Source organism: Synchiropus splendidus, chromosome 5 (assembly GCF_027744825.2).
Source record: "Synchiropus splendidus isolate RoL2022-P1 chromosome 5, RoL_Sspl_1.0, whole genome shotgun sequence".
In the NCBI taxonomy this organism is placed as follows: Eukaryota; Metazoa; Chordata; class Actinopteri; order Syngnathiformes; family Callionymidae; genus Synchiropus; species Synchiropus splendidus.
Window position 1 is genome coordinate 22,296,485 of NC_071338.1, and position 17,445 is coordinate 22,313,929.

Below are 17,445 nucleotides of genomic sequence, written 5' to 3' on the forward strand. Positions count from 1 at the left end.
TAAACGGTATGATTGCATGGCAAAAAGCTACAGAGGACCAGCAGAGCTTTCATTCTTTTCAGGATCTTCTTTTGTTGGATTGTACACCAATCCCTGATTTCATTTGGTAGTTAGTTGGGATTTATTTGAGGGGTGAGCCCAAACTTTGAAATTTCTCTTCGGAGATGAATAAAGTATCTATCTATCTATCTATCTTTGTTTTTGGTTCAGTTTTAGATCAACACCAACGAAGGGCGAGACCAAGACAAAGGCCATGACCAAATTGAATACAAAATACAGACGCATAAGTCATGCAGACACACATATTGCGTACTGCAAATGAAATTAAAGTATTTTTTCAAAATGAATCAAGAACGAAATGCTTTCATTATGGTCCAAATTACAACACTAGTGTTGAACTTTGTGTTCACTCATTTAAGTGCCTGAAGTCACTTAAAATACTTCTTCTCTGTGTGAGCTTCAAGAAGAAAACAGTTTGAGCCACACCTCCTTTTATACGTATTAAGGTGGTTTGTTATAAAGTGAACACCTTTTGTAAAAATTACATTCATTAGATTTATCACTCACTAGATGGAAGAGTAGAAAATGAGCTGGATGCATGCCTGATAACAGCTATATTTGCTGTAGGCGCACAGAGAAACTAACGCTACTTGCTGTCCGATAAAGCTCAATTGCATCTTTGCAACAAATGTAGGACAATAATATTGATTTTAAAAAAAACACAACATGGTCTTTTTATTTTGTAAAGTTATGTTGTAAGGTTTCATCTTTGATTCATTTATGGCTCGGAAAATATCAATAGCTGGAATATGTATTTTAAAAAGTTAGCGTTGTATAATGATATAAATCACACCTAACTATTAAGTTGTCACACAGAGATGAGATTCGAGTTTAATACAATTGTCATGGCAAAAGTAAGAATGTAAATAAAAGTATATTTTGTACATAGAGCTGTTATGTAATTCCATAGAACAATTCACCTTTCTGGATTCCTTTGATTTAATAAAAAAAAAGTAAATAAAATAAAATTAATAAAGGTTTGTGAGAACAGAGAGGAGGCCAAAAGATGAAAAAAACAACAACAACAATATATTTCGAGAAATAATTGTTGCCAGACACTTGAACCCAAGGTGCAACAGTATGCACTGGTGGGCACCACAATACTCTCCATCGGGCGTGAGAGGGGAAAGTTGCCAGAGTGCACAAGTGTTAAAGCTCTAAGAAGGAATGGCAACCGGCCAATGGACCCCTGTAACCGCCCTGAACTCTGTCTCTCTTGTGTCCTCACTAGAAATAGCGAATTGCATCCAGAGATACAAGTCAAACGATTATTACAATTTCCTTGACATTATGAATCTATCAGCAGCCTTCGTGTGCCCTCTGTAATCATATTTATTCAGTATGTGGAAAAGGGGAATCCACAAAGGAATCCACGGGCTTCATTACTGGCTGCTAAAAGTCCTCGGCTAAACTTACTCAGTCCAATGTCAGATCTCAGTCTGAATAAAGTCATAACATTTTAGCTAATCAGGGGTTAATGTCAGTCCACCCAGTGGATGAAGAAGGCCAAAAGAGGAGCTCAGAATACAAAAGAAAGACCATGTGACCGTTCTTTCGCTGTAAAAGTTTCCACTATGTGTGAATCGGACGCTAAGCAAAAACATTTGCCTGGTAATCCTGTGATGCACGTGTGCACCTGCAGGACAGAAGTGTAACTCTAGCACCTGTTCAGTAAATGGAGTCAAAGGTAGGATGGTTGTGATGATGCCACCAGAGAACTGTACACCGAGCAGCATAGGGAATTAGGAAGGCGTAACCAGGAGAAGATGAACATGAGTGATGGGACTGATAGGTGATTCCTCGGAGGGGCACTTTCAAACTTTGCATGACATTGTAGCGTCTGACTGCATGTGCCCATGAAATACTAGTTAAAACAGACTCTTGAAAGAGAAACCAAGACAAATGTAAGGGAGGGGGGGGAGAATGACTTGCACTTGTCTTTATTCAGCTTTCATTCGCCACGTCTTCAGAACTAACGCGTCTGGTTGGTCCTCGTCACCCGAGTCTTTACGCCCTCCCTCCAGCCCCGGAACCCTTGTGCTCGGCTCGTTTCCTGTTTGTCTGGTTGAAGACCTGGCTCTTCTATACTCCCAGGCGGCACATTTGGGTGGATGCAGGAGGAGGAGAACGACGCAAGAGAGGACAGAGGGGAGGTTGGCGGGGAGAAGGCGAACCGAAAGACACAGAACACTCCGGAGTTGGGATTGATTTACTTCATTAACCGAGATTACAAGTTTAACTTACAAACCAGAGGTCAAAATTTCTCATTAACAAGGGGACCATGGAGAACCTGGGGGCTTGGAGACCACTCTTATTACTGACTACACATTTCAATCTGTCTTTGATGTTCCATGTCTGCCTTTCTACCCCCACATCCCCCTCCTCTTTTTTGGCAGTGAGGTTGATTTTAATTGTAGCTATAGAACAGAGCATAGTTTGCCTGTAAGCCAGCCTCCACATCTGTAGTGAGTGCAGCTTTAGTGATATTGGGTGCAGTCCATAGCTCCAGGCTAATTTTAATGGTCCCCCCCCTCCCTCTCTCATTGGAGACTTAGATTGTTTTCCACGTGATTCCTGTTAATTTAGCTGGAGGAAAGGGCATCAGTTTTCCTTGTGCTTTTCCCCCTCTCTCCCCATGCCTCTCACTCTATTGCCTCACTCCTTCTTTCTGATCTAGAGCCTCAAAGAAAGAAGGTGAATTGAATTCAAATAGAAAAATAGACCTTGCTCTCTATTAAATCGAACATCCACCTTTGTCCTATGAATGGCGCCTGGTTGAGATATATAGGGAAAAAAGAAAGTGCCTACAAAACAGGGCGATTTAAGTGCTCTTGTCAATTTTTAACGTCAACAAACAAAGCTTTTCCTTTGATGTGATGAATGGCCTAAGTGCCTAGATGATAACTCTGCGCTTGTAAATGTGTCAAGGATGTTTCTGAGCTCGCAGCGTGTTAAGCACTGCAGGACATTGTACGCTCCGGCACATTTAACACCCTAGCATCTTTCATGCTTACCTTAGATGTACTACAAACTCTTTATCAGTCTTTCAGAGAGTGGAAATCTACTCGGCAGTGACTCGGATGAGACAAGACTAACCAAGTGTTGACAACAATAACTACCTGCAATATCAATGGGAGCAAACATTTAAGTCAAGGCGTGAAACCCTCAACGGATTATATTAATGTAGTAAATCCTTACAACTGGGATCACGAAACACGGGGATGGCACTGAGACAGATGGAGCTGAATCAGTGAGACTGCACTTGGAGTGTATTAAATAGTGAGTGCAGTCCAGTATATCGAACCACTCATTGTGGGTGATTTGCTAAGACTGTACGAGCAGGGGTTGGAGTTTACACATTTCATTTCGGTGTACAATTTCATTTTCATTTTCAAGGAGAGATGCATGCACATGAGGCCAATTTAGTAAACATTTATGGCAGCAGACTAGGAAACAGCATTGTTTTACAGCACATTCTTCTCTCCCAAGGCATCAAATAGCAACTATCTTCAAATGACTTGCGTCCTATGTTAATGCAGAAGTAGATATATTAGGCTTCTTTTCTATTGAAGCTCTGCACCCGTGTGCGACGTTCTCACTCTGCAGCCCCATTTAGAACACACGTAGGCAAGAACCAAGATCAGATTGCAAAACTAAGATCAAGCAGTTCGGAAACGCAACAAATGCAATGGCTCATAGTGCGAGGCATCTCCCGGAGATCACACAGAGACCATAAGGACTGAGAATGGGTTGTGTTGAACAGTCTTGATTCATGAGAATTTACAGCGACAAAATTGACATTGGATGTGATGATGCAGCTACATCATGATATTGAAATGTTTACGCCACACTGTAGCGGGACTGATCAGGCCATGATTCAGGACATAATGCCTCGATTTTGGGGCCAAAAGGTACTCTATAATACCAAAGTGAACTATGTGTTGAATGCGACTGCTTTATTTTGATGCTATAGCGTGCGACAAACTGACAGAACAGGGGATGCGACACATTCGGGCATAGGGTTGCAGGTCATTAGATCATATTAACGTAGTAAATAATATCAATGATAAGGTCTCAACTTCACGGCATTTATAGTGCCACATCACCGCCACGTCATAAGCACAACCACCGGGACGCAAACAAATGAGGTTCTGTACTGCACTTGTTTCTATACATATCTCAATGTACACCCTTAGACGTCCACAACAACTACCAGCCAAACTTACAACAAACACCAAGCTTAACAAGGGAACAGCTTAACATCAATTTAAAGCCTTTTATTTCCCCACCTATGGCATTTGCTACTTAGGATGCTGAAGAGTTAAAGTAAGGTTTGTGTGCACATTGTTGCAACGTCTCCTCGCTACATTCAGCTCAGGTATGGTTCATAATTATGACTTCTGCAACAAAGCTTAAAATAAAGAGGCCATTTCTACCTGTAAAAATACTCCCTGGTTTGAAAACTTTGAAACATTGAAAGCTAAATGCATTCATTCATTCAAAAGTCCTCCTCCCTAAACACAATTGCACATCTACTGCAGCAAACTCCGGAGCACACTGTACAAATTATTCTGCACCTTACCGCATGACTCAAGTGCTCACTTGATAAAATGTTTTGCATATTTTTCCGCCTATAAACTAAAAAGCAGGTCTTATTAAACACATAAGTATAAAACCCATGTTTGGTTGTACAAAATGTGATCCTTTTAAAAAACAATGTTTTACTATCCAATTTATCTCGGTTTGAAAGTCTTTATCTCTGCAACAGTGCATGTTTTTTTTTGCATATGTGGGCGTCTGTTTCAATTACAAAACATACAAATCCCACCGAAAAAAAAGTATATATATTTTTTTAACTGACTAAAAAAACTTTCCTTTCAAAAAATTTTTGTACTCACACACATCTCGATCGTACTGATGGCAAAATATTCTGACAGAGGTGTGGAAGACTGGATGCATGCAACTCGGCTGAAGGGAGGTGTGCACGTATGTCTGTGTGGCCCCATCACGGTCTGTGGCCAGTCGATCTCTTTCAGAGAGCAGACCTAGCCATTAGGTCTTTGGAACTAATCCACCCGGCAGATCCCTGCAAGGCCCCCTTTGTTCCCTCCTGCGGACTAGATGAGGTTGGAGACACACTGAAGTCCTTACTGGCTATCGGTTTCACAGCCTTAGGCAATTCACAACCAGGCCTCTACAGAGCCACCGTCAGACTGAAGGTAGCTTTAATGGAAGAGCCAGGTCTGGGGAGGGAAAACATGTCACCTGAATTCCGTCACAGTGTGAACGCCGTAAAGTGGGGTTCGGTGAGAAAAAGAGAAGAAGCAGGAAATCGTGGAATATATGTATTTTTAAAAAAGCAGGAGCTCTGCATCATGAACAGAGCAGGATCTCAACACTGCCATTATCTGGCTCCTAATTTCAGCCCTGGCACGGTACTGAAGGGCTGCCTTTGTCTGGGATTAATGCGGAAAGCTCAGGATGCGATGTCAGAGGGAAATAATCAGCGTGGGCCCTTCATAACGTTAGCTGCCTGTGCTCCTGGCCAGGGCCTGCGGCTCATTTCTGTGGAGATGAAATCTATGACAAGCCCCTCAGTGAAGCTAAGAGCAGGCAACAGTCCAGTAACACCCACAGGCCTCCAGGCATCCTGTGACCCCCTTAGAAAAGTCACATTCACTTTGCTCTGGAGAAGGGAAAGAGAACGCCCAGGGCGCTTCCAGCCCATGTGAAATGAAGAAATGTGAGGAGGTGAAAACGAAGTGAAAATAAGTTAAGATTCCTCCCCCGCCGCTCGGCAATCACTCCAGAGGAGGGGCATGCAGTGACTATGCCCCGCTAATTAAACATGAGCAGGACTTTGAAAACCAAAAATACAACTCAAAACAATGTATATTCATGTCCCTGCTGCGTACGTGAACTGAAGGAAGGGGTTTAGGGAGGCAGGTTCTTTACGATGCAGCAGAAGGTCGCAGGCTAATACCCATCAGGGTAAAGCATTCTGAAAGAGGTTGGCACTGCACTCAAGGACCAGAAGTAATGCTTTTATTTTGTTATTTATGCTTTTTTACTGGGTGCATTACGATGCCTCTCCGAAGCATATGATGGCGGAGCCAACGATGTGAGAACACACTGGATAAGCAGGTTATGAAAATGACTAATTTGCATTCAGAATTCGGCCTCTTTGGAGAAAAGTATGAAGAGTCTGAATCTGGCCTCACAGAGCGAGACTTCACTGGGAATTTGATACAAAGCTTGATCCAAGCTCCAAGTTTGAAGGATTAATCACTCAGATGAAAGTAAAACATCTACAAAGTGGTCCACCAAATGGTCCACAAATGTCAAAACAAATGCAGTTATGAATCAACAGTTCTGGTAACGCAAGTTCCTGAGTAACATGAGAATCACATCACTTGCACATGTTGTCATTTGGTGATATTTATCTTGAACCAAAACCAGAAGGATGAGTGAAATAATCTCACCTCGGTCCCTGAAGGAGTGGCCCCTGGTGAATCCAACTTGCGTTTTTTGCGTGGTCCAATGGCTGCTAGTGCTGTAAGGTTGGCGTCCCGCTGCCTCATCTGAGCCAGTTCCTGCTGTTGCATCTAGGGACGACAAGAGACATTGATCAGATTTTGACTTTTCCTCATCCAATTGTCATATTCACTTGATGAAACAGACTGTTTTTGTGGCTCCACAATATGGTGTTATCGGTCACGACAGATGACAGGGAGCACCTGGCTGGCGATATATTAGATTCGAAATTACAGATAGGGCGAAGCTAGACTTTTCCATAAAGGTTGCCATAAGTCAATTGCTTCAGTAGGTGGGGCTTGATAAAGCTGTTGCACTATTCTAAAACTTCACTTCATAAACTCAAAAATCTGCATGATGTTTCAGTTGCTCCCGTAGCCGCAAAACCTCCAGCATCAAGATTCATCTGAAAACAAGGGTCATCCTACACAACAAAACATATTTTGGTTACTTCATTTTATTTCTTTTGGTTTCGGTGTGCAATTTTATCAATCCATTGAAAATATATTACTTGGTTATTTAATTCCAACACATTTTATGGTCACCAATTGTGTGGCTGTACTTGCACATCAATGTTTTCTTGAGTGCAGCATTGAAAGAGCAGTACAATAACAATAACCAAAAAGAAGAGCAGGCCATTTCAGTTTTATATTTAATTTATTCTAACTGCTCCTCTTAGTTCAGGGAAGCCATTAATTAATTCACAGTAAAATAATGCATAATTCTTGTTCTATTTGCTTTGTAAAAATCATTCATTTTATATATCGAATATGGTTGTTCAGCCAATATCGCTCGGGCCTAATCGTAAAAAAGCTATTTTACAAGTCAAAAACCCATGAAAATGTAATATAAAAACAAATATAATTTTAATAATGTGATTAAAAACGATCATGATTTGATGACAATAAACAAATCTAAATACATAATTTCAATTCACTTGCAAGTCCTCTAACCAACTTTCCCTAAAATAGAAAAATCAAAATGGAGGCCGGCTTGTCACATGGCCCTGTGATGTATGACGGGGAGTTGGCGGGGAGGCAGTGCCCGAGGTAATGTCATGTCTAGCCACAGGGTTGAGGAGGGGACCCAGCGTTGCTATGAGCCGCCTCCTCCATCGGGCACGTGTGAGACCCCGGGGCCACGACACAGGCGTTGCGCACATTCCCCACAAACGTGCAAACGTAGTGCGCACGCACACACGTGCCCATCAATCATGGCCGCAGCACAGCGGATCATACCCAGCAGCCAGCCTGCGTGCCTGCCTGCTGGGGCACAGAGGCGAACAGGGACAATCAATGTGCGCTTTCATGTCTTTCATGTTCTTTTATGTTATCTCCCAGCATGTGTTCGCCGGGCACTGGTGTTTGTGTGAGGCGTGTATGTTGTCTGATCCGGGAGGGAAAAAAAAAATCATGTTACTTTCTGATGGCGCTGTGTAAAAGGTTGCTTTGGTGTGCAAAGTCTGATCTCAAATGTCCATGCAATTGCCTCTGATTTTATTTTCAGAAAAAAAGCCCGCTGGCAAGGCATGCCCTTTAGGGTGTTGCCACTTCACATTTAGCACGGCAGAACTGTTGAAAGATTTAAACGCACTGACAACACAAAGTAGCCGAGAAGCCAACCAGCTGGATGCCGAAATTATTGTGTTCATTCCTTTTCATTCTGTAAAACTGAAAAAAATGGGGCAATAAGGACTGACAAACGGAGGAGAGCTTTATAGCCACTGTCCACATGGCAAATGTAGCATTAATGTCATCAATGATAACCCTATTAGGCTTCGCCACAAACAACACACAAATCTCTTCAGGCCTGACCTTAAAGAATCCCCCTGCTAAGTGAGCTGGGCAATAGTGAGCCGGAGCGGCAGAGAGAGAGAGAAAACAAGCTGGGCTATCTCACTGATGGCACCAGGATGCCTGCATCTCTGCCTGGCAGTTGGCACCAGACTTGGGCTTACAGTGCCCTCAGCAACTGCCTGCGTTTTCAGATTTATGACTATTAGATAAATGAAGACTATGTTTCGCCATCTGCAGCCCTACAGTCGGCTCTTCCCATCAGTCGCCGGTGAGACTGACTTCCTGTTTTATCCTGGTGCCACTGAGCCCAGTACACCTTCAGCAGTCATTCTTTCAAATTTGATCACTGTCTTGTAAAGTGAAAAAACCATGAGCTGGACTTGGAAAGATGTTTTTTGATGGACTTTAGCGGGAGTAGGTTCAACTTATGCATGTTTTAAGGATGGAAACAAATAACCAGGTGGTGCCCCCCTCAATTAAAAAAAAAAAAGGAAGGGAACGCACCATATCAAGAAGTGAAGAAACAATGAATCAGAGGGGAAAATTTGAACGTTAACTTTTTTTTTTTCATATATTATTTTTTTTTCAAAATTCCGTCCAGAATGTGTCATTATGATGAAAACCACCATGATCCGGTCCACCTCAATGATGCGCTACATGTTATCACCTAGTTTGGATGTTTCCACTTCATTTTAATATGATTATGATAATGTGAGATTTAATCTTTCAAAAGAGATCATTTATCTGAAGGTGTGGGGCTCTCACTCGTGGTGGTGTGCCATGACAGTTTGCATGTAGTGGAAACCCTGAAGGGTGTGAAGGTGACTGAATATTATACATTTTGTGGCTTTTATTTTTGTTCCAGCACTATGACCGCTCTCCTCTCCTCTGTTTTTTTCGAGCTTCACTTCTAACACACAGCTGGAACTAATCCTGCAATCACCAGCAGAAGGCACCTGCCTTTATATTCCACCTGGTTCCAGTCTCGTGTGCCAGATTGTCAAGACTTCAGAATGGTTAAGATCCTGTGCATACACTGACTCATGGAAGTTTTTCCTTTTGTATTTTTTTCATTGGTGACTGAGCTTCTTGGTTGCCTTTCGTGTCCTGACATCCAGTTGTGCTTTTGAATTCCATTTTGCTCCCTTGGTTTCGTGTTTGTTTTCTCCGTGGTTTGAAGGTGGTTTTGAATTTTGGACAACAGAGACATTTGAACTACTGATTATTAGTGACTGTTTTTTGGACAATTGTTGGACTCTGAATAATTGTATCCTTGTATTAAATGATTGAACTGAAGTCTGTGTTCAGAAAGGTGGCTAAGTGAGAAGTCAGTGTTGGTTTTCCCGGAAGTGAGTAGAAACTCACGCACAGCATAATAAGAAGACTAAATAAACTAAGAAGACTAAGACTAAACTAATAGCTGTCATAGGATGACACTTAAGATGAGATGCATGAATGATTCCATCTCTGCTGAGGAGAAGCGGGAGGTGCGACATTTTTTCTCACTTCTTCTTGAAACGGGCCGCAGTTCACCGTCTTGTTGTTGCTCCCTCAACTTTTTGCTCTTGGGTTCCACCCTGCTCGAAAATCCTCACATATAATACCCAACATTTTTCAAGAAAATGTCCAACTTTAAAGAGTGCGGTGGAATGAATTGAATATGGTCTACGTTGTCTACCAGAATTTCCCACCGGGGGTTGCTATAGCAAGTTGGCCTCCTCCACCTAGACCGATCTTCTTTAACCTTATCCAGCAATGTCATTGGTTTTAATCTCCACCTCAAACATTCATTCAACGCTGGCTCTCCTCCAAAACCAGCTCAAAACTTCCGTGTTCCTGGTCTACTAATTCGGATGTTGTCCGTTCTGACGCCTCACTATCTTTGTCTACACCACTTCTCTTTTCCTGTCTTTGCTTCTAAAGAAGCCAACATTTTCATAGTCTCCAGTCTGTCAATTCTTTTTAAGGATTGCAAAATCTCAACAGCGGAGAATCATGCTAGGTTCCATTTGCCACTCCTGTCCCACTCCTGTTATCAGTCTCATACTGTTGAGGATTCCACATGAGTCTGCAGTTTTTCATTTAATTCTGTTTGTCCAACGGAGTGTTTTGAGTTCCCAGACTGCTTCCTCATGTAATTACTCCACATCATCTGTCTTCATTTGTCCCTTTACTGTTTTCATTTCAGAGATGAGAAAAAGGGTCGCATCAAAGCGCAATTATTTTTCCTTTGCTCAGCGATCAGCGATCTCAAGCAATGAGCAGAATTTCAAGATCAAACCTCCACAAAGGTTAAGAGGGAGATCCCTCGCAGGGCTGGAAAAGAACGGGCGGACAGACCGCATACATTTGCCAGGTTCGATCAATGGTACAGTATAAATATTAGTTGCTCCAAAGTCTCTTAAATACCAGTGCTCATGCCCTTTTGAAGCAGAGACCCGAGACTTGTACAGTCAAATTATTAGCAAAGGTCACTAGACGGAAGACATTTTTAAAATTGTCCACAAAATCAATCCACAGAACTTTCAAACAGAGGAAAGGGTGCTTGTTAATGGCGGAATCATTCATCACAACATGGCAGTATGTCGGACTATTAACTTGAAACTTTCACATGGTAATTGAAAACAGAACCAGTCCAATTAAAAACAGTGTTAAAAAGTTGAATATTAAGAATAAAAATCAACGGCTTTAAAATTGTGTTCAAGTAAAGAATTGTACAGTAAATATACATAAATTCCAAAAAAATCCCTTCAACTCTTCAAAAACATATCTTAAATGTCATTTATTTTATATTTGATTTCATCTATAAATCGATACCGTGTTTCTTTTTCTTCCTCTCACATTATGCTTTTACCGTAATATTCTCATTCCTTTAATATACAAACACATTCCAGAAATGACTCCTTTTTAACAAACCCTCCTTGAAACAACTTAAATAATCTACACTTCTTTCTGACTACAAATGGTAACTTTAACTGAACTAAATTATCAAGTGATAGCACACAATCATTGAGCAAAAAATGATGTAAAATGAGTTACAGTTAATAAAATATATTTATAATATTAACTGCATACATATGCAATTCTAAAGATAATGGTTGAAGTGAATTTATTTAAACAAAACACTGGATATATATCGGCTGAATAATTCTACAGCTAAATCTTAAATAATTAAGCTGCATAAAAAGGGCGTCTGTCTGTTAGGACTTAAATAAGAAATAAAAAGGGATTTCTCAGCAACAGAAGAAAGTGCTACGTTCTCCCTCATGATGCAAAAATGTCAAAAATACAGCAAGATCCTCGGAGCGCTTTGATACGCTTGGAGTGAGGAAGAGGATGAACTGCAGGAGCCATGATGGCCAACCTGCCATTCTCCATCACGGCTGTTTTTAACAAAAGCTTTTCATTCTTCCCTCCTTCCCTTCCTCCATCCTTCTGACCCGAGGGGTTGCTGACGGCGGCGCAGACGCTTACAGACAGATGTCCTCGGCAGAGCAGAACATGCTCTGCTTGACGTCACGAGCAGCTACAGGGCTGTGAAGAAAGCTAAAGGGCTTTCTGCCCTGCAAAGACCACGGCATAAAAGGCCAAATGAAGCTATAGAGCTGGTCTGTGTGGTCCCCCTCCCCCTTGTCAGCTCTGGCCCAACAGGGCACAGCAGGGGGCTTCGCAACGTATAGAATTAACATACTCCAGCTTTCAGATTGCTTTTAACGAAAAAGGACCTTTCAGTGAGAGAGGGGGCTTTCCGAAAAAATCCATGTCGGAATGATAGGAGCAAAAAAAGGATGGCACCTTGCAGTTTACTCCAAAACTATAGTCATGTTCCCTTCATGTACATCTGACTTATTTAACTTTAACACTTTTTTGTGACATATTCACTTCTTTTCTTTCTGACTTCCTTTGACTGGGGTCACGAGGGCCTCTGGAAGGTGCGTGAGAGGCAGAGGTCAACATGGACAGGTTGAAAGGCCATCACATCTATATAAAAGTGGTTTGATGTTTTTAGTGTGTATAGTTTTTGCAAGTTTTATTTCTCTGAATTGGAGAGATGACACGAGGCATGCAATCATTTTTGACTCATCGACGATCCGTATTTTTATTTATTTAGTGTCCTGTATTTTGTTGACGAATACAGACACTATGGTGAACAGTCTTCAATTGTCTATTCATTCATTTAGAATGGAGTTAAATATGCATAATCATTTGTTAATATGCATATGTAATGGATTGAATAAATAACATCAGTGAACCTCTCTACATATACGTATACATATAAGTTTGCATGCAAGCATGTTTGATCCGATACGTCCCACTGACCTCACCAAAAAAACTGCCTTGGTCTTCCAGTCCAGTTACCAATAATATACTGGTTAGGTTACTCATGGTTCAGTAATAAAACTAATACTATAGATTATTTAGGAGCGTCTCAAGCAAGGTTTTACTGAAAAATAATGTAAAGTTAAAAATTGTTGAGGGCTGCATGACCAGATGGATTATATCAACCAAAATATGAGAATTACTAGAGAGTTATCATTATTATTATCAGTCAAATAAAATTCCTACAATTTGTTCAGTGAGGCGTCTGCACCACTGCACAGGTAGAGCCTGTAATTTTCTCCAACCGTGCGATGACATTTTATGCACCACTGTAATCTACCAATCTCATTCACCTGGCACCCACATGGCCGACATTACATGAACATCTGCGAGCTGAATCTCCAGGCCTTCTTCTTCATGTGAATTGCCTGGCAGATAGTTTGCCGGAAGCAATAGCACCATTTGTGATAACCAATCAGATTTTACTTCCCCATCTGCACTCACAAAGAAACAACTTGAGATTTGACCTGCTAATGTAGGGAAATGTTAAAGGAAAGAGATGCGCATCACTTCATTTACAGCTAAGATTGTGTGACTGCCAGAGAGGTCCACACGTTCAATTGACGTAACAGAGGTTTGGAGTAAATAAAATACACCAACGGAAACAAACACATTCTAGAAATGTTCCTCTTCACCCTGCCGCAGAACACGTATTTATCACGCATGCTTGAGAATAGCTTTCGTGGACGTCACCATCTACTTTTCCGACCTCGATAACTGGAACATCTTCCAACTTGCCATCCAGAGTGTGACATCCTCAACTAGCGACGTAGCAGACCACATTTTCCAGGCTGTATTCATTCACAAACTTCATCGTTTTGTTGATACATGTGTTTCATATGTAGTAAGTTTCATTTCAAAATCACCAGCACACAACTGCATAGCGCAACATCAAAAGAAGGAAGCCGCCTGGACAAAAACTGTTGCAAAGACGTAAAATATTGCACACGCGCTAAAACAAAGTACACAAGCAAGTCAGTACGCGCAATCCTGACTAGCTCAGGACAAAGGTCATTACTACTTGAAATTTACTAGACTGCAATCTAAAACTGTGTATGACGACAGAGAGCTTAAAATAAGCAGATGGTTCACAGGGTTAGATGAAGATATGAAGAAGACTATGTGGATTTGAAAACTTTGTTCCTACTTCAGTCTTTTTTTTTTTTCAAATACTTGTGCTTACAGGCATATTATAGTCATTCAAAAGGAGCCTTTCAAAGATGCGGTGTAAAGCCATCTGCAGTGAGAATCAAAGTCACCGAGGAAGTTGAAATGATTGTGCAGTGTGCAAGTTTAATTTGGCAGGAAGCAAGTCAATCACACACGCCCCCAACTAGAAGTTTATTAAACAAATGCTCCGCTAACAACACTGGAAAACTTCCATTAGACGCCGCGAGCAAGTGCACAAGCAACGAAGAGTGTGGGACAAATTTTAATAATTCACGTAACAGCCAATCAAACCACAGATTGTTGTTCTTCATGTAAATCTCTTTAAATAAGGCCTTTTAAATATTTTAGATCTATAGAGGAGCTCAAAATACATGCATGGATAATCATCTGGGTTCACAGCGTTCCGATCTCTCTGAAGTTGAGTATGTCAGAAGTGTTTCCAGGACTAAGGACCAATTATCTGGGGCCCACAGCATTTCCGGGAGCTGGGTTATTATGCAAGTGTCACTATCCTGCCCCTCTTCATCTGCAACTTATTTGCAGGTATTAAACTCCATTTCCAGGAGATATGTGTGGTGGAAAAAAAAAATGCATGTGTTGCCTTTCGAGCAAGTTCTGTTTTTCCCAAATAATTACATTTGAGCTGTATATTTTGCCAGGGAACAGTGTTTAATGAAGGAGGCAGAAAAGAGTGTTAAGCAGATTCTGGTGGTGTTACAGAAGAGCGGCGGGCGAGAGTGGTGATCATTAAAAATATTGCTTATCTAAGGGAAATTTCCTACTTTAAATGTTCCCTCGCTTTGTCTCATTCCATGCTTCGTCTACTTCCTCCCTGTCTCTCTCTCTCTCTCTCTCTTTTTTTTTTTTTACATTTGGATCCGCCGCTGCCGCTTGTCACCTTCTATTGATCACGGCTCATTTGCATCCAGGAAAGATGAGTATTCAGATATTCAGTCTGGGAGAAGGGATGATCTCGATGATTTATTCATTTCCAAATCAAAAAAGGGAAGGTAGATGAGAAGGGGAATCTTCATAGACAGCAGGCGACTAGCAGGCTCTGAGGCTGGGCTCCTCTTCCCCACACTGGCCCCGGGCACTTGGTGTGCAAGTCCTCCTAATTAACAAGGTGAATCATGTTGCCGTTCTCTAATTAGCCAACATGACAATCTAATGGAAACATGCAGGGTGAGCTGGCACACTTCATATCACCTCACCAGCACCCCTGTCCTTTACAATCCAGCCTCAACAAAATAATGTCTTTTGAAGAAACGCAAAGAGGTGGGGCAGAGTTTGTTTGTGTGAGGTCAGGAGGGAAAGTTTTCCGGTGAAGGTGAACCTTTTTTTTTTCCCCTTCGTCTTCAATGAATGCCGCCTAATTGAAACGTGTCCTGCCTCCTACTTCCCTCTCACTGATATCCCAGGCACATGAGGCTGGCACCTCGCCACCAGCGTAGCTTAGCAAGCCCAATTCCCCTGTTGCTGGAGTCCCAAAGAGTGCTCCAGCTCACAAAGAGAAAAGTGAACCTACAGGCTGGTACAGCGAGCAGTCGAGTTGCGATCTCCCTTTGAGGCAAAAATCTCTTCTTTTTGTTGTTTTCCTTCTCATTACGGCACTTTGTAATATTCGAAAACACACAGGAACACCAAAGGTACTTTTAAAGCCTGCCTGTGTTTTTTTTTTTTTTCTTCTTGCAACATGACTCGAGGTTAAGAAAAACTGAAGTTAAGACCACCGACAACAAAGCAACAAATAAAAAAGAGGGTACTCTTTGGTAGCCTTTTATAAGGACCTGCACCACGTACACCATTTAATTCTGGACACAAACACACACGCACCTTTACGTAAGTATGTTAGCGAACAATCTTTAATGATTAATTCATTCATTTAGAATGAGAATACTTTCCGTTTATATGCGTTTATAATGGCTTAATCAAACTAGTCGTAGAACTAAAATGACCCCAAAAGAACAGAATGGTCTCAGATCACAAGTGTCAAACTGTAGGCCCGGGGGCCAAACTCATTTTATGTGACTGGCAAAATCTTTAAATATGCATAGCTGGCTCATTCACTGCTAATTTAAAGAGCTCCAAAAACTAGATCACCTCCAATGCTTGCCAAGATTCGCGTTCACGTCTGCGATAACTAGCTGTATCATTTTAATATAAATATTTTTTTAATAAATTCTAGCAAATAACTCCATCAAAGGTAACAGTATTATACTTTCCTCAACCCATAATTCTTGATGAATAAACATAACACCATCCTAAACTGTGGCAAAATATCTTGAAGGTTCTATGATCTGAGTAAACTGTGAATGCGTGTTGTTCTTCTCCACTAAAGGTAGCATGTTTCTGTGGCGGCGCTTGCAATAGAGTATGAACTGGGACACACAAAACAGCAGGAATTCTCTTTGAAAGTCAGCACAGAAAGGGAGAGACTGTGGAGGAGGGTAGCAGGCGTTTGCCCGCGGGCCTGCCTGATGGGAGGGAGCGCTTCTTTGACCAGAGCAGTTTGTACAAGACCAGAGGATGAGAGCCTCTGAACTTGCAGATATAACTGCCTTAATAAAAACCAAGGGGCCAATACATTGTCCTCTGACACTCGAGAGCCTCCTGTCTCTGGAGGAGTGTGGAGCTCGGCCTGATGTGTGGGTGGACTCCAGTCTGTCTCTGACCTGGTCATGGCTGTGGAGGATGGCAGGCCAAGTAAAAATGAACAATAATGCATTTAGAAAGAGCAGGGGGATTCTGTTCACCACCGATGAAACGTGAGCATTTATATATATATATGAAGCGAATGATGAGCGTATGTATATTCATCAAACTGACTGCTACATAAATAACTGTAGGGTTTTATCAAAAGGTTCAAGGTCATGCTGAAACAGAATTAACTGAATACAGTTCCATGACATTAGAAGACAATCTGGTGCTTCAAGCGGGGCAAAAAAAATGGAAGCATTTGAGGAAAATGTGTCTAATAAATACAGGATAATATGAGTAACACAATATTAACCAAGGAATTAGAAAAATGAAAGACAATAATTTCCTTGTATTCAGCAGTGGAGGACACTATCCGATTACGGTTTGGTTTCTAGTCAAGAGGACAGTCATCTCAGATCTGACTAGATAAGAGCTTGTAATGATCTATTTTCTGCCACATAATAACAGCATGAGAAGGTGCTGAAGAAATGTTTACATGAAACCTTAAACCGTATTCAAGGTCACACATCAGATACAGATATAGTTACGAGTCTTGTAACTATCACTCTGTTAACTGTGTCCAAGAATGTTTCTGAGTTTATCATCTAACCCCTGGCTTCCACTGAACACATAAGCTCCATGTCAGGATAGAAACATAGGCAATAGGAATAATACCAGCTTTGTTGGAAAAGCGTGCAAATTCAAAACATATTCTTGATGCATTGTGTTCAAGCTTGTTTGTGTCTCAAGTGTTACACCTCTCAGTGGCAGCAGTGTGTACAGTCTGAAGTTGAATGAAAGGCAT

At 41.5% G+C, this 17,445-nt stretch overlaps 1 protein-coding gene across 4 annotated transcripts in view; it reads right to left on the reverse strand.

The window, feature by feature from the left end:
- LOC128759167 (transcription initiation factor TFIID subunit 4-like) overlaps window positions 1–17,445 on the reverse strand; it is an 81,373-nt gene that overhangs the window by 20,135 nt on the left and 43,793 nt on the right. For all 4 annotated transcript variants that reach the window (XM_053865921.1, XM_053865920.1, XM_053865919.1 and 1 more), the window contains one exon: window positions 6,543–6,665. In XM_053865921.1, the coding sequence (XP_053721896.1) occupies window positions 6,543–6,665 (123 nt within the window). The remainder of the gene's footprint in view (window positions 1–6,542; window positions 6,666–17,445) is intronic.